Source organism: Orcinus orca, chromosome 14, assembly GCF_937001465.1.
Source record: "Orcinus orca chromosome 14, mOrcOrc1.1, whole genome shotgun sequence".
In the NCBI taxonomy this organism is placed as follows: Eukaryota; Metazoa; Chordata; class Mammalia; order Artiodactyla; family Delphinidae; genus Orcinus; species Orcinus orca.
In genome coordinates, this window is record NC_064572.1 from 65,122,223 (window position 1) to 65,140,577 (window position 18,355).

Consider the following 18,355-nt stretch of genomic DNA (forward strand, 5'->3'; position numbering starts at 1 on the left):
TCTGCCTGCCACTGCAGGGGTCATCACGGGTTCGAGCCCTGGTCCAGGAAGATCCCACATGCCACGGAGCAACTAAGCCCATGCGCCACAACTACTGAGCCTGCGAGCCACAACTACTGAGCCCGTGTGCCACAACTACTGAGCCTGTGCTCCATAACAAGAGAAGCCACCTCAGTGAGAGGCCTGCGCACTGCAACAAAGAGTAGCCCCGGCTCACCGCAACTATAGAAAGCCCGTGTGCAGCAACAAAGACCCAACACAGCCAAAAACAAATAATTAATTAAAAGAAAACAACAAAAAAAAAACCTAAACCCACTTGAAGACTAGCAGTTACTATAGTTGTGCTACAGGAAGGGGTCAAAGTCAGTATTAGAAATATTATACTTTATTGACTTCTAGAGCAGCTAATCTACCCTCCCGTGTTGACAAATGACAGGAAGAATGGAAGAAACATATGAAGGTTAAAGTAAGAGTCTACACCACTGTGAAAAATGTTGTAACAACTTTCACTGTTCCGGTGAGGCAGTTATACCACCTTAAAGTATACAGTGATGATCCATTCTTGTTCTGAACAACAAGAAGTGATTTCACTTGGGATTCTGAAGTGAATTTATCCACGTTGATTGTGCCCTGTTTTTTGTAAAGGTTCTGGCTTACAGAGCCCTCTTCCCACCCTCTTATGCTTGAATTTGAAATACAGCAAGAGGATACAGAAGGCTGGAATGGGGTGGCATGAGCCACACTATATGGCCCACACTAATGAATTTTACTCCGTTATGGTGTAATATAAGAAGGAGGTTCTCTTCTTTTCAGGTGGCTTGATCCTTTGTCCTCTTTCAGCTGAATTCTTTCTATAGATTTAGCCCAGATGAGAAAAAGACTGTGTTTTTGGATAATAAACATTTTTGCTGTCAATCAAAAACATGTCGAAGTGGATGAAGACTTCTGCCTCAAAATGAAATTGCTGCAGTCCATTCCAGACCAGCCCTACCTACAGCAAGTAGAGAACACATCTGCTAAGCCACTGACAGCAGCCTTACTGGAGTCACTGAGGACACTTACAAAAGCTTGTAAAGGAACCTTGACCTTAACAGAAGACTACATTTGATAATGGAAATAATATATTTCTCCACTGATATACAATACTTATGCAATGCACTGAAAAAGATGGATTTTGGAATAAGAGCACAATTTGTACCATAACAACATTTTTGGATCACCTCTTCCCATTGTCTTCCTTGCTCCACTCTGAGACCCTTCACCACCCTTAGTGTACCTGGATACACTATGACAAACTGATGATGAAACAAGACAAGGCAACAGTGTCACAAGCCACGATGGAGCCAGCTGCATGCAGTTCAGCCCAGCTTTACCCTTACTTTCCTCCAGTACAGACTCCATTACAATTCTGAACCATCTGCGAAGAGTGCAGACACACAAAACTAAAACAAGGACCCCCTACGATTAGAGTATTGTAAAGTCTTCAGAAACTTTCCGGATGTACCTTTGATGGAGCCCCCCACCCCCCACAGGGACATCCTTTACTCCTGGGAGTCCTGCCAGAACTTGTTTAATGGGTGCTCAGAGTTTTGCTTTTCCTCCTCATTCTTCCTCTTCCTCCTCTTCCTCTTCATCATCATCTTCATCATGGCAGTGTGTAATTTCCTGGGGGGCCAGTGGAAAGAGGTTAGGGGGCTTAATCTCACTAATCGACCGTGTCAACTGGTGACGTTTGTAGTCGGTATCTTTGAAATCCACTGATGTACGGTTCCGGGTTGCAAGAGGTGACTCCATCTCATTGATATCTACATGTGTGTGTTCCACTGTTGACTCATGAGGCATCTACAACAAAGTCAGAGGTTCAGAAAGCAGGCAGAACAAAACAGCTGTCTCCCAGATCCTAATCCCTCTGCCTTTGTTAGATGGCTGTACAGAAGCACCTATAATGGACCAGAGGCCAAGCCAATTCAGATACTGAAGTATCTTCCTAGAACTTCCTAAAGCTGCCTATCCTCTTTTCTCTCCCACTCAAAACTGTGCCCACATTGTATAATATAGCCTGAAACTGGATAAGATGGGAGAGAAGAGATTATTATTTCCTATTTCACAGCAAAAAAGTCTTGAAATATAGGTCAGTATTGGAAAACTACACCTCTCATATAGCACTAATAATAGAGGAAAGTCTTTACCATTCAAACAACTTTTAAACCAAGTAGTTTTCAAAGTAAAATTAAGCTCTGTAACATTCTATCTTGCTCATACTTTCTCAAAAACTCCTTTTTGTGCAACCATGTAACCTGGCTCTGGGCTTTGCACATTAGAAATGATCTAAACTTTCCTGTGCCATGCCAGATAGCTAGTGGCAGATCTTGGCCTTAACAGCGTTATCTTAACTGCAAATAGTAGCCTTAGGCTATATAACTCACCAAGACGTGGGCAGCTCTGAAGAGGTAGCTGAACGGGTAATACAGCAGATTAATGAACGATGCTGCATAGAGATCAGCATAGCGCATCACCTGACTGGCAAAGAGGGTCTGCCGGGAGCCACTGCGAAACAGGCTTCCCATCATCCCGTAGCACATGTCCATGTCATGAGTTACTTTCTAAAGCAAAGAACAAGATTAAGGCTCAGCTCATTCGATAAATATTTACTGAACACTGGCTATGTGCCACTCCCTGTATAATATCAGAAATACAGAAATCACTTAAAGTTTATTTTCGAAGTTTTCTCCCAAATCCCATTTGGATACCTTAATACGTCTCTGGATGGAGCTAATGTCTGGGCGCTCATTGCTGCTGCTGTCAAGGTGCCTGGAGACAAGAAAAATCCAGTGAAAATCTCCAGAAAGGACGTCTCTTACATCTAAGTGACTCCTGAAGAGGCAGATGGTTTTTAGGGAAGAAATTTTTAGGGTTAGGAAACTTACTTGTAGAGTTCAGCCAAGAAAATATCCAGGCTCTGAAGCTCTTCGAAAAGTGCTAAAGTTTGGAAGAAAAAGGAAAATGTTTTAAGTAAAACAAAAATCATCTAGTTTTAACTGTTGCTAAAACTAAAGTAAAAGGCTGCAGATATGACTGAAAAGTAAAGCTATAGGTGAGTGTGTAAAATGACTTCCTTCCCCCACCTTCGGGAAAACCCACCGACACTGCTTGGAATCTGGCAGCAGATGACGCCAGCATTTCCTCCTACTTAAAACCACCCCCTACCTACAACTTTCCTAACTGGATGCTGATTCTGAGCTTATAAAGTGCCAATTCATACCCCATCTCAGGTGTGTCAGCAAAGCAAGTGTTAACAGTTCCATCTTTAGATAAAAGCATAAGTCACAAGTCCAGAAAACAGAACCAAATCAACTAGATTTCTAAAATTCTGTAGGTAGAAAGTTGAAAATGTAGATGAAAGGCTAGCCAGAAAAATCCCACCAAGAAGTACAAACAATAGCAACAGCCACTATACGCTGCACGCTTTCTGTGTGTTCTAGCCCTTCTCAACCTGGGTTCCCCAGCGAGAATCAAGCCATGATGTAGCCACTGTATATAACAAATCTTCTTTATCTACCATCTTTGGGAGAACGAGAGTCATTCAAATCATTTTGTCTGTTCTGTGGTTCAGATGAGGAGCCTCGGTTGAGAAAGGCTGTTACTTCTATCTCCTTTATGCAGGCAGCTTTATGAGAGTAGGTGTTACCCTCTTTCACATATGAGGATACTAAGGCACAGGGTGTTTCAGTAACCTGCCTGAGGGCTGAAGATAGTAAGTGGGGGAGCCAGGGTCACTACCTGAGGCAGGCTGAGTTTCCAGAGGCAGGACCTTCCACCACGCTGTGAGTGATGCTAGCTAGGACTGGCTGGAGAACTTGTGTGTGTCAAACATCTTTACATAACTAGGGTCAAAGCTCAATTCAGTGCAGAGTATAGCTCAGTTCAGAGAGTGCCTCATTCTCTACTTCTCAGAAGAGCAAATAAATACCAGGTGATCAGCACTCAGAGCCATCAATGCCCCAGAATCACAGACATGAGCTGGTAGCAGAGAGACTGGAACTAGCAGGCATGATTGAACAAATAAGGGACTACAGAGGTAAGCAGAGTTCACTTTCAGTTGCTACTGTAACGTAACTCAGACCAGTAATATTCTAAACTTTAAAGGGATTCAAGAAGAAGGCTGAACAAGATAACCTCAAAATTCTGGGCTTCTGTGAAATATCTGGCTCTATGAGAAGGAGGTATCCAAATATAAGGGCCCATCTTTTGACCACCTCTGTCTGACCCCCTGCATACAAAGTAATGGTTCATCAAAGAGGACTGATTCATAGCTGGCCGTTCAGATATAAACTAGCTACATCAAAGATTTATAAAGTAAGAATAATGGCTCCTTACAACTCTTATCAGTCCAGACATGCAGCTCCTGTGCAAGTTCAGGAATCACCAAAAAAGTTCGCCACCCTTGCCGTTTCTTTGATTTTAAAATGTCCCCAAAAATGTGATCTCCAATATATAAAATGTCTTTGCCCTTGGCTCCCAACAGATCACAGATTGTATCAGATGAACCTGAAACAATGGAACGAACAATGAGAAAACAATAAATGTCTCCATATTAAAAACCAGTGTTCCAAGTACCATAACCATTAAATACAATTAATTTTATTCTTTTAACTATGTGAGGAACACACTAAAAGGGTGCACCTTTCTTAAAGATAAAGACTCACCATTGTCTTTTTTCATCAACCTTTTTAGTGCCCCTAAGACAAGGCCTTTAGCTCCACTGTGCTCACCAGAGCTCTTGATCACCAAACGCAAGAGCAACAAAACTACACGTCTCAGCTTTAGGGGGCATAACCCTTCAAAGTACCACTGCCATTTCTCATCACAGATCTGCCATTAGGTTGGCTTTGTTCCACTGCTTTTCATTCCAACAAAACACACATCTGTGTCCACAAGGCTCCTAAAAACCCCTAGAGGACCCCTTGGGAACCACCCGACATGATTCCAGACACTGAGAAAATGCCTCAAATAGGCAAAAGGAGGATTGGAAAAAACTGATCCTTTTAGTGAAAATCAAAGGTTCACTAGGACATACTGACCACTTCTCAAAACCTTTCTCCCTGACTCCTATTGTATTAGTAGGTGATTGAAGTGTTTACCATCAGGAGACGGTATCTTTAGAATTCTAAAGAGTATATGTGGCACTGTGCCAGGAGGACACCAAAGCTTTCAGGTCTCAGCAAAGGTCTGAGCAAAGACTTACACTAAATAAAGGGAAGTCTGTGACTCACCCCCAGAGTAGACAATGCCATGCTGCAAGGGGCCCGTGTAGGTACCAATCTTCAGCTTGCCAGTTTTCTGTGAGAAAAGAATAGGAACTTCGTAATGCTTTATCCTTCTATCACAATCTCCACCCAAAATGCTACTTGGCTAGGCAGCCAAATGAATGTCACTTTTGAATTATATTCATTTGAATTATTCTGCTATATCGATTAAGACCAAAAAACTTCAAAAGAGAGATATGGCTAATAAGTTAAAAATACCTGTTTCCGTAGGGAGAGTAGGAGTGGGGAAAGGAGAAACATTAAGGGTAATTGCTCACAGATACACCTTCCTCTCAACTTACAGTATCCACCTGACGCAGTACTGTGCCTTCTCCAAAAAAGAGTGGTTTCCGTGCGTCCACCAAGATGAGGTCAAAGTAGGACTGCCATGGTCGGTGGGAGCTCCCAGGCTGATAAGGGAGAAACAGCAAAAGCCGAAACATCACTCCTAACCTTAAAGCACTCATGTTTCATCTCAATCAGACGAAAGGAATGTAGAAATACTAAGTATAACCAGAAAATCCCACTATTAAAAACATATTGTGGCTTATTATAAGCCACATCCTTTTGGAAGCAGGCAAAGTAAAAATATAAATAATGACTCTAACCACTATATTTTAAATCGTTTCACCTACTTATCAATTTATTTCAAGCAATATAATGTATGAAAGAAAGTGCTCACACTCTAAAAATGGGCTATAAGAGGCTCAAAGGGGCTAAGGAGAGTTGCAAAACAAATATGTACGAGACAGATTAAGAAAGAGGCAGATTAGCATCAGAACTGAAGTATACAACGTGACGTGGAACTATTATTAGCAGATTTCATCAGTTATGTTCTCAGAATGATGGTTCCAGGTACACACTGGTCTTTGGCTTATATGACAGGCTAATCAGCACTAATGTAGAAGGGATGCCCATTAACATTACTTCCATCCTGAACTGGAACCATGGCATTAACCTTTTAAGGTCAAGCCAAAGAGCACTGCATTACTCTGCTTTTAGGTGATCTCAAAACAGTTATTTATGACATTTATTCAAAGAAGCCTAGTGACTAAATCGCAACGAGTATTCCTTAAATCTAAATATGGCCATACTACAGGAATGAAGACTTCTCTGCTAAATATCAAGGTTAGCTGTTCTTTTGGCACAGAACTCAGCAATAACTAACAGCAGAATCTAGACGTTGGCAAGAATATATACATTTTCTCTGTTTCTTTTAATTACATTATCTTCTTCAACCTGAAAATTCCTTTATTTGACACACAAATGTAACAATTCTGTATAGAATTTCTTGGGCATAAAATTATTCTGGGGCTTCCCTGGTGGCGCAGTGGTTGAGAATCTGCCTGCCAGTGCAGGGGACACGGATTCGAGCCCTGGTCCGGGAAGATCCCACATGCCGCGGAGCAACTAGGCCCGTGAGCCACAATTACTGAGCCTGCGTGTCTGGAGCCTGTGCTCTGCAACGAGAGGCCGTGATAGTGAGAGGTCCGCACACCGCGGTGAAGAGTGGCCCCCACTTGCCCCAACTAGAGAAAGCCCTCGCACAGAAATGAAGACCCAACACAGCCATAAATAAATAAATAAAAAATTTAAAAAAATTATTCTGATCTCATCCTATTAAATACCACATGAATCTTTCTTATTTCTGTCTACTAAGTTTTCAAACTGCTAGCAACTTTAAATTACACTAACTCCTGGCATTACTACCTTTTTTTAAAAAATATTTATTGATTTTTGGCTGCACTGGGTCTTCGGTGCTGTGCACAGGCTTTCTCTAGTGGCAGGAAGAGGGGGCTACTCTTCGCTGTGGTGCACGGGCTTCTCATTGCCGTGGCTTCTCTTGTTGCGGAGCATGGGCTCTAGGTGCGCGGGCTTCAGTAGTTGTGGCACACGGGCTCTAGAGTGCAGGCTCAGTAGTTGTGAGTAGGCTTAGCTGCTCCTCGGCATGTGGGATCTTCCCAGACCAGGGCTCAAACCTGTGTCCCCTGCATTGGCAGGCGGATTCTTAACCACTGCGCCACCAGGGAAGCCCATTACTTCTAATATTAATGAAGATTTCTGGATGGCTCCTGACCAATTCCTTACCCTCAACATTCCAGGATATTAAATGCATTCATTGTTACTAAAGCAACAGTCTGTTAAGTTACATAGAGTACCTTGGGGCCATGTGGGAAATCAAACAGGTAAGTCATAATTTTCTGGAAAAAAAAAAAAATACAACATAAGGTCCATATACTACTTCTGCGAGAGATATATGACACCTAAATAAATCACACACAAGCTTTTTATAAGACATGTCTTTTTCAATACAAGATTCATCACATTCTTGTTCCCTCTAAAGTTTATGAAATCATGGCAGTGGAAGAAGCCAGAAATGAATGCTTCATCATAGCAAACAAACGCAAGCTTCTGACATTCTCAGTAGAACACAGACTTCTAGATTTTTTTGTACAGATTCACATCCATATATTCCTATCCAGTTCTCCTAGAGGACTGGAACACGTATTTGGAGGTAAAGGGTATCTGAGATAAGGGTGTAGAGATAACTAATGACTCACATGGAAATAATATACCTTGGCCCTCTTACTACTGTTCCTAGACCAACCAAGCCAACTTACTTGCTTACTCCAAATCACCAAATTTCTAAATCAACATTTTACATAAAGAGGATTGGGGAGTGCTGAGCTTCCTGCTAGTACTGGGAACTTGTAACTGTCTTAGCAAAAGTAACATGATAAGGAGTTAAATCATCTTTTCTATATGCTTTAATCATGGCAAAAAATTTTTTTAAGTTAAGAGGTAGTAAATTTTGATGGCTAAGAGTCAAAACACCTTAGCACCATCTATTTCTGTCTGGCTCCCAACAGCAGGGAGGGCACATATGTACACATGTGCAATAATAAAGGGTGTAACTTCTCAAATTTTAGAAATGAAGCACAAAGAGACAACGAAGACATTTTAATCAGCGCAAATGTTTTAAATAACCCCTAAGAGAAAACCTTCAAGTAGCCAATTGTAATGAGGGAAAATAGTCAAAAGAAATATTTAGAAAAATTTGAGAACCGCTCTGATGTATGCTATATATTTTTGCTTTTTTCATTCTGCTTTCAAAATGAAATGGCAATAAAATACCCTCACTTAGTAAACTATCTTCCTCATTATAGTCGCAGTTCTTTAGTCCAAAATAATTCCTTTGTATAAATAAACAAATATGAATATTAAGCACTTACATCTGTGTATTTATAGTCACTGTTGGTGGCAAGAAATACTTTCCCTACTTCCTTCATCCGGCTTAGAAGCAAAGGCAGTTTTCCCTGAAATATAATTATGATGATGAGCGAAACACTAAAACACACAGATATTCCTCCACTTATGTTGGGGTTATGTCCCGATAATACACCAAACATGACAGCTAGCCAAGCCTACCTTAAACGTGCTGAGAACATACACTGGCCTACAGTTGGGCAAAATCATCGAACACAAAGCCTATTTTATAATAAAGTGGTTGAATATCTCATGTAATTTATTGAATAGTGTACTGAAAGTGAAGAGTAGAACGGATGTTACCAGTTGTCTACCCCCGTGATCGCATGGCTGACTGGGAGCTGTAGCTCACTGCTGCTGCCCAGCATCACGAGAGTATCGTAGGGCATATCACTAGCCTGGGAAAAGATCAAAATTCAAAATTCCACATACAGTTTCTACTGAATGTGTATTGCTTTCACACCATCGTAAAGTCAAAAAATCTTAAGTTGGGGACCATGTGTATATATTCATTTACACTGTGGAGTAGTTAGACACTGGACTTTTGTCCACTGAAATAGGAATAGGGGATGCCCTTTAAGGGAGGGATGGTTGGTTGGTTGGTTTCAGAATTTTGCATTTAGAAGACCACACTGTCACTATGCATGAGTTAAGTATCATGTATGTAGTGTATACATGGTGTATATATAATAGATTTATATATAAAATATATAAATGATTATATGCCTATTAAAAACATATCTCTAACTTCCTCATTATGTCTGCCTCAGGAAAGAGTTTAAATTACCTTGTAATCTCTAAAAGTTAGTGAATTAAGTGTGTGAGAGATGAGGAGAAGCTGATTTTTAAACATCATCAGCTAAATACTCTATGGAGAGTATTAGATATGGCTTCACTGTATATACTTTTATTTTATGAAATACCTTGCAGAAGTGACATGATGTGTCATGAAGCAACCTAGAAATGTCCAGAGCCACCTGCAGATACATGAGGAAATTCTAACTCCTGATGTGACAAGAAAAACAGCCTTTCCTTCTCTCACAGTAAATAGCTTCCTTCACTTAAATCCTCCTGAACCCCTCAGTGTTCTTTCTTGAAACAACAATCATGGGAGTGGGAGTGGACGGGAAATAGGAGGTACAAAGAATGAAAACAATAAGAAATCTTTACCAAAGAACTTTGAGAAAATAATTGCATTCTACTTTTACTCTGTAAGAAAAGGAAGAAGTATCTCATCTCAGTGCTGTGTGTGTCTGTGTGTACTTTTTATTTTGAAATAATTTCAGACTTACAGAAAAGTTGTGAAAATAGTACAGAGGGTTTCTATATATTCTTTATCCAGCTTCCCTTAATATTAACATCTTAACCCCAGCATAATGATCAAAACTAAGAAATTAACATTGGCACAATGCTTTTAACTAAACTACAGATATTTAAAATTTTTATTAGGTTTTCCACTAATGTCACTTGAAGTATTTTAAAGCTTTCCTCATTATTCCCTGTTTATAGGTTAAAGACAATTTAAATAATAGTCACATATATGGTGGGTTTTTTTTTTTGTTTTTTTGGGTTTTTTTTGCAGTACACGGGCCTCTCACTGCTGTGGCCTCTCCCGTTGCGGAACACAGGCTCCGGATGCGCAGGCTCAGCGGCCATGGCTCACAGGCCCAGCCGCTCCGCGGCATGTGGGATCTTCCCGGACCGGGGCACGAACCCGCATCCCCTGCATCGGCAGGCGGACTCTCAACCACTGCGCTACCAGGGAAGCCCCATATGTACATTTTTTAGATGATCTAGCGCTGTGGTTATGATTCAGGATACATTTAGGTGTGACTTTGGCTTTACTACTTATTCACTGTATGAACTTGGGCAAGTTATTTAAGTCCCCAGTTTCTTCATCTATAAAGCAGAGGTAACAGTAACTAACTCAGAGTTATATGGAAGATTAAATGGGATAATGAATGTAATCACTTAGCACAGTGATGTGCGCAAAGTAACCACTCTAGCTGCTGTTATTGGAATTAGAGCTAAAAGGACAAATGAAATACTGGGTCTTCTTGCCTAATAACAAACAAGAAAAACTAAAACCCATGCTCTGGCTGAAAACTCTTGGTGATTATACTCGGAGTGTGTTAAACTGCCACGACAGAGAAATATCTTCTCTTGTCCACTTCATTATAAATAAGCTTGTTATTAATTTCCCTAATAGGTAAAGGAAGCTATCATGCAGATCTATTTTTCCCTTTATTACTTACATCTTTGACTACATACTTCTCAAGATTTTCAACTGTCTTTTCCTTAAGGGAACCCTAGAGAAAGAAAAAAGGAAGCAAGAAGAGAACAAAATCAATTTTTAAGTTTATTATAAAAACTGTGACTACTGTCAGCCTAAATGCATTTCTTAAGTATTTCCAGAAAAGTAGATAAACTAAACAAGGCCAGGATAAAGTGGCAGATGTGATGTGCTGCAACTCCACCTCCAAAATGTATTTAAAATATAAAACTATTTTTATTTTAAACTAGAAATCAAAAGGCATTTCATATTTTATTCAGCATAATTTATAATAAATGTAAACATAATATTACTTAGTTAATGTTATTGGCCAAGTGGGAGGTATTTGGAAAAAACAAATGGACCATAATCATCCTGAAAGGATATGGTAAGTATAATCCTAATGCTAAAATCTCTTCCAGTAAGTTTGGGAAATGCAAACTGAAATAAGATCTAGAAGCCAAGCACCACCACTGAGGAAAGACCGGCATTACCTCTGTAAGCAGGACAGCCAAAGACAAGGACAGAAGTATTCTAGACAGCTATCACCAGCGGCAAATCCCACCCCCCCCCCTTTTTTTAACAGATGAACAATTCTGCTCTATTTGCACTTGGAAAGTTAATGTCAGACCATAAAAAACACATGCCAGGCAGTGAGCAGGTGAAGAAGCAGCTCCTAGGTACCTTGTAATGAACCCAGTCAACCGCATCTCTTACATCCTGGAACATACTCCGGTAAGACATGAAGAGGTCCCCATCTTTAAATCCGGTTTCACAGCTACAGAAAGATAAAAAGAACATGACAGGGAATCCAAAAGAGGGTAAATAAAATGAATATCAAACATTGCCCAGGGGACCCAAAGGTTCCATTGTCACATAATAAAGGCCGTGTGGCTAATTTGGAAAATAATTACTCCCTAATGAAAACCCATTTTGACCACCAGAGATGACTACAGTGTTCAATGGAATACAATAACTGTGAACAGATACAAAGTGGTAGAAGAATATACTGAATGGAAGCTAAAAGGCCAGTTCCAAAAATATCAGGTCCTTTATCACTTTTAAGAAACAGGTTCCCATCAAAGAAACATTTAAAATTGGTAATTTAGGTTCTCTCCACCCTCACTTTTCTGACATTGTCTCTAGGTACTAAGGTATTGTCTATTTTCTGTTTATCTTAGTGACTTAGTGCTCCACCAAATTTAGTGCCTTGAAGTGGATAAGGCCTAAAGAGGATAAGAAGTTTGCAAACTCTGGCACATACGGCTGAACTTACAATTCTCCCTAGAAAGGAAAGGATAACTTTTTCAAGACTTAAGCAAAATTTTACTTCAGGGAGGATAAACAGTATTTACTACTCAATTAATCTTGCTGGGCCTGGGAATGAAACTAAATTACCATCCCTGAATGGCTCCTGGGTAGCTGCTGTGAAATGAGTTGGGGGGTTTTAGTGCAATTCTGCTTGGACAGATAATCATCACACAAACCTCCCACTCAGTTGTCACAATTAGCACCTCTGCTGGCCGTCTTCATTCCCAGGAGAAGCCAATCAGAAGTGGTCCCTTCCAAACATGGCTGCAGCACACTGGCAAGGAGAGGGCCGTGTGGGAGGTGAGAGCCTGCATGGAGCTGCTGGTGCTGTCCCATCTCTCAGGCTGGCAATGTGGCATCTTTCACTAGCACTAAATTCACTTCAGAAAAGCAGAAAAGACCTGCAGTGGCCAGTTCTCTAAAACCCTGTACATTAATTTTTTAAAAAATCAATTGGAAAAAGAAAATTATAGTATATACATACCTGGTATATCTGGAACAATTAGTAAAAAAATCTACTAGGCAGGCCAACAGGTAGGTCTCTGAAAAATGAAGAATAGATATTCATAAGCTAGAAGTGAGATAATGAAATTTGTTTCATTATGTCCTTGCGCAAAGACAAACGATCATGGAAAGAAGGGAAAGCATCAGTATATATAAGCATAGAATAAGCATAGAATATATAATATATAAGCATAGAATGAGTCTACCTGGTAGGTTGAATAGTGTGTTCAGAATGTAAAATCTTTCAGTGTCATCTCGTTGAATAAATTTATTTGGATACTGCTCTCTAGTTTCTGGTCTGAAAGAAAAAAATTTAAATTAACTGACATTCAAAAATAACATTATAACTCTGAGACATATTCATCATTCAAAAATTAATTCAGGCTCGTGATCTCCACAGATCCTGAAGAGACTGGAAAGGGAGGGCGAGGTCTGCAGAAAAGGCTGCAAATGAGTAGGAATTTTACGGTGAACGGACTGCTACAGCTCCCGAGGTTACTGCGCCTCAACCCGAGGCCGCAGACGGTGCTGAAAGAGCCCCAGTGCCCATCCTGCCACTCCGTGCTGAGGACCGACTGGGCCTCAGGCCTCTGCTGGAGTCAGGACTGCAGCTCCCACTGCTCAGGCCTCTGAACGGGGAGGAGAAGGCGGAAGATGGCGGAAGAGTAAGACGCGGAGATCACCTTCCTCCCCACAGATACACCAGAAATACATCTACACGTGGAACAACTCCTACAGAACACCTACGGAAGGCTGGCAGAAGACCTCAGACCTCCCAAAAGGCAAGAAACTCCCCACGTACCTGGGTAGGGCAAAAGAAAAAACAGAGACAAAAGAATAGGGACGGCACCTGCACCAGTGGGAGGGAGCTGTGAAGGAGGAAAAGTTTCCACACTCTAGGAAGCCCCTTCGCGGGCGGAGACTGCGGGAGGCGGAGGGGGGAGCTTCGAAGCCGCGGAGGAGTGCACAGCAACGGGTGCGGAGGGCAAAGCGGGGAGATTCCCGCACAGAGGATCGGTGCCGACCGGCACTCACCAGCCCGAGAGGCTTGTCTGCTCACCCGCCGGGGCGGGCGGGGCTGCGAGCTGAGGCCGGAGCGCAGGGAGAGGACTGGGGTTGGCGGCTTGAACATAGCCTGAAGGGGTTAGTGCACCACAGCTAGCCGGGAGGGAGTCCGGGGAAAAGCCTGCACCTGCAGAAGAGGCAGGAGAATTTTCCTTCCCTCTTTGTTTCCTGGGGCGTGAGGAGAGGGGTTTAAGAACGCTGCTTAAAGGAACTCCAGAGACGGGCGCGAGCCGCGGCTAAAAGCGCGAACCCCAGAGACGGGCGCGAGCCGCGGCTGAAAGCGCGGACCCCAGAGACGGGCGCGAGCCGCGGCTGAAAGCGCGGAATCCAGAGACGGGCGCGAGCCGCGGCTGAAAGCGCGGAATCCAGAGACGGGCGCGAGCCGCGGCTGAAAGCGCGGAATCCAGAGACGGGCGCGAGCCGCGGCTGAAAGCGCGGAATCCAGAGACGGGCGCGAGCCGCGGCTGAAAGCGCGGAATCCAGAGACGGGCGCAAGCCGCGGCTAAAAGCGTGGACCCCAGAGGCGGGCGGGAGACGTTAAGGCTGCTGCTGCCGCCACCGAGGGGCCTGTGTGCGAGCACAGGTCACTCTCCACACCCCTCTTCCGCGGAGCCTGTGCAGCCCGCCACTGCCGGGTTCCCGGGATCCAGGGACAACTTCCCCGGGAGAGCGCACAGCGCGCCTCAGGCTGGTGCAAAGTCACGCCGGCCTTTGCCACCGCAGGCCCGCCCCGCACTCTGTGCCCCTCCGTCCCCGCCGGCCTGAGTGCGCCAGAGCCCCCAATCAGCGGCTCTTTTAACCCCATCCTGTCTGAGCAAAAAACAGACGCCCTCCAGCGATCTACACGCAGTGGCAGGGCCAAATCCAAAGCTTAGCCCTGGGAGCTGTGAGAACAAAGAAGAGAAAGGGAAATCTCTCCCAGCAGCCTCAGAAGCAGCGGATTAAAGCTCCACAATCAACTTGATGTACCCTGCATCTGTGGAATACCTGAATAGACAACCAATCATCCCAAATTAAGGAAGTGGACTTTAGGAGCAAGATCTATGATTTTTTCCCCTTTCCTCTTTTTGTGAATGTGTATGTGTATGCTTCTATGTGAGAGCTTGTCTGTATAGTCTTGCTTCCACCATTTGTCCTAGGGTTCTATCCGTCCATGTTTTTTTTTTAATTTTTTTTTCTTAATAATTTTAATAACCTTATTATACTTTACCTTCGTTCTTTCTTTCTTTCTTTCCGTCCTTCCTTCCCTCCTTTAGACAACGAATCATCCCAAATTGAGGAGGTGGTCTCTGACAGCAAGATTTAGGATTTTTCCCCATTTACCTCTTTTAGTGAGGGTGTATGTGTATGCTTCTGTGTAAGATTTTGTCTGTATAGCTTTGCTTCCAACATTTGTCCTAAGGTTCTATCCGTCCCTTTTTTTTTTTTTCTAAATAAGAATTTTTTAATTCAATAACTTTATTATACTTTATTTTATTTTTACTGTATCTTCTTTCTTTCTTTTTTCCTTCTTTCCCTCCTTCGTTCCTTCCTCCCTCCCTCCCTCCCTCCTTTCTTTCCTTCTTGCCTTCTTTCCTTCTTTGCTTCTTTCTTTCTTTCTTCCTTCCTTCCTACCCTCCTTTCCTTCTTTCTTTCCTCATACTTCTACTAATTCCCTCTACTTTTTCTCCCTTTTATCCTGAGCCTGTGGATGAAAAGCTTTTGGTGCTCCAGCCAGGAGGCAGGGCTCTGCCTCTGAGGTAGGACAGCCAACTTCAGGACACTGATCAACAAGAGACCTCCCAGCTCCACATAATATCAAACGGCGAAAATCTCCCAGAGACCTCCATCTTAACACCAGCACCCAGCTTCACTCAACGACCAGCAAGCCACAGTGCTGGAAAACCTATGCCAAACAACTAGCAAAACAGGAACACAACACCACCCATTAGCAGAGAGGCTGCCTAAAATCATAATAAGGCCACAGACACCCCCAAACACACCACCAGACGTGAACCTGCCCACTAGAGAGACAAGATCCAGCCTCATCCACCACAACACAGGCACTAGTCCCCTCCACCAGGAAGCCTACACAACCCACTGAACCAACCTTAGCCACTGGAGACAGACATCAAAAACAGGAGGAACTACAAACCTGCAGCCTGCAAAAAGGAGACCCCAAACACAGTAAGATAAGCAAAATGAGAAGACAGAAAAACACACAGCAGATAAAGGAGCAAGATAAAAATGCACCAGACCTAACAAATGAAGAGGAAATAGGCAGTCTACCTGAAAGAGAATTCAGAATAATGATAGTAAGGTTGATCCGAAATCTTGGAGATAGAATGGACAATAGATTGGACAAAATGCAAGAATCAGTTAACAAGGACCTAGAAGAACTAAAGATGAAACAAGCAACGATGAACAACACAATAAATGAAATTAAAAGTACTCTAGATGGGATCAATAGCAGAGTAACTGAGGCAGAAGAACGGATAAGTGACCTGGAAGATAAAATAGTGGAAATAACTACAGCAGAGCAGAATAAAGAAAAAAGAATGAAAAGAACTGAGGACAGTCTCAGAGACCTCTGGGACAACATTAAACGCACCAACATTCGAATTATAGGGGTTCCAGAAGAAGAAGAGAAAAAGAAAGGGACTGAGAAAATATTTGAAGAGATTATAGTTGAAAACTTCCCTAATATGGGAAAGGAAATAGTTAATCAAGTCCAGGAAGCACAGAGAGTCCCATACAGGATAAATACAAGGAGAAATACGCCAAGACACATATTAATCAAACTGTCAAAAATTAAATACAAAGAAAGCATATTAAAAGCAGCAAGGGAAAAACAACAAATAACACATAAGGGAATCCCCATAAGGTTAACAGCTGATCTCTCAGCAGAAACCCTACAAGCCAGAAGGGAGTGGCAGGACATACTGAAAGTGATGAAGGAGAAAAACCTGCAGCCAAGACTACTCTACCCAGCAAGGATCTCATTCAGATTTGATGGAGAAATTAAAACCTTTACAGACAAGCAAAAGCTGAGAGAGTTCAGCACCACCAAACCAGCTTTACAACAAATGCTAAAGGATCTTCTCTAGGCAAGAAACACAAAAGAAGGAAAAGACCTATAATAACGAACCCAAAACAATTTAGAAAATGGGAATAGGAACATACATATCGATAATTACCTTAAATGTAAATGGACTAAATGCTCCCACCAAAAGACACAGATTAGCTGAATGGATACAAAAACAAGACCCTTATATATGCTGTCTACAAGAGACCCACTTCAGACCTAGAGACACATACAGACTGAAAGTAAGGGGATGGAAAAAGATATTCCATGAAAATGGAAACCAAAAGAAAGCTGGAGTAGCAATTCTCATATCAGACAAAATAGACTTTAAAATAAGGACTATTAAAAGAGACAAAGAAGGACACTACATAATGATCAAGGGATCGATCCAAGAAGAAGATATAACAATTGTAAATATTTATGCACCCAACATAGGAGCACCTCAATACATAAGGCAAATACTAACAGCCATAAAAGGGGAAATCGACAGTAACACATTCATAGTAGGGGACTTAAACACCCCACTTTCACCCATGGACAGATCATCCAAAATGAAAATAAATAAGGAAACACAAGCTTTAAATGATACATTAAACAAGATGGACTTAATTGATATTTATAGGACACTCCATCCAAAAACAACAGAATACACATTTTTCTCAAGTGCTCATGGAACATTCTCCAGGATAGATCATATCTTAGGTCACAAATCAAGCCTTGGTAAATTTAAGAAAATTGAAATTGTATCAAGTATCTTTTCTGACCACAACGCCATGAGACTAGATATCAATTACAGGAAAAGATCTGTAAAAAATACAAACACATGGAGGCTAAACAATACACTACTTAATAATGAAGAGATCACTGAAGAAATCAAAGAGGAAATCAAAAAATACCTAGAAACAAATGACAATGGAGACACAACGACCCAAAACCTGTGGGATGCAGCAAAAGCAGTTCTAAGGGGGAAGTTTATAGCAATACAAGCCCACCTTAAGAAGCAGGAAACATCTCGAATAAACAACCTAACCTTGCACCTCAAGCAATTAGAGAAAGAAGAACAAAAAAACCCCAAAGCTAGCAGAAGGAAAGAAATCATAAAAATCAGATCAGAAATAAATGAAAAAGAAATGAAGGAAACAATAGCAAAGATCAATAAAACTAAAAGCTGGTTTTTTGAGAAGATAAACAAAATAGATAAACCACTAGCCAGACTCATCAAGAAAAAAAGGGAGAAGACTCAAATCAATAGAATTAGAAATGAAAAAGGAGAGGTAACAACTGACACTGCAGAGATAAAAGAGATCATGAGAGATTACTACAAGCAACTCTATGCCAATAAAATGGACAATCTGGAAGAAATGGACAAATTCTTAGAAATGCACAACCTGCCAAGACTGAATCAGGAAGAAATAGAAAATATGAACAGACCAATCACAAGCACTGAAATTGAAACTGTGATTAAAAATCTTCCAACAAAGAAAAGCCCAGGACCAGATGGCTTCACAGGCGAATTCTATCAAACATTTAGAGAAGAGCTAACACCTATCCTTCTCAAACTCTTCC

The 18,355-nt window shown here is 41.8% G+C and overlaps 1 protein-coding gene across 8 annotated transcripts in view; it reads right to left on the minus strand.

The window, feature by feature from the left end:
- Positions 1–369: 369 nt before the first annotated feature.
- Positions 370–18,355, minus strand: part of NT5C2 (5'-nucleotidase, cytosolic II) — a 307,851-nt gene continuing 289,865 nt past the window's right edge. For 7 of the 8 annotated variants that reach the window (XM_049696827.1, XM_049696826.1, XM_004265898.2 and 4 more), the window contains 13 exons: positions 12,867–12,958; positions 12,641–12,698; positions 11,530–11,623; positions 10,829–10,882; positions 8,540–8,623; positions 7,466–7,507; positions 5,609–5,716; positions 5,274–5,340; positions 4,378–4,548; positions 2,928–2,979; positions 2,751–2,811; positions 2,427–2,603; positions 370–1,842 (listed from right to left, as the gene is read on the minus strand). In XM_049696827.1, coding sequence (XP_049552784.1) covers positions 1,603–1,842; positions 2,427–2,603; positions 2,751–2,811; positions 2,928–2,979; positions 4,378–4,548; positions 5,274–5,340; positions 5,609–5,716; positions 7,466–7,507; positions 8,540–8,623; positions 10,829–10,882; positions 11,530–11,623; positions 12,641–12,698; positions 12,867–12,958 — 1,300 coding nt within the window. In that variant the 3' untranslated portion in view covers positions 370–1,602. Of the gene's footprint in view, positions 1,843–2,426; positions 2,604–2,750; positions 2,812–2,927; positions 2,980–4,377; positions 4,549–5,273; positions 5,341–5,608; positions 5,717–7,465; positions 7,508–8,539; positions 8,624–10,828; positions 10,883–11,529; positions 11,624–12,332; positions 12,474–12,640; positions 12,699–12,866; positions 12,959–18,355 lie in introns of those variants that run through there. The other variant, XM_049696831.1, reaches the window with a different exon arrangement.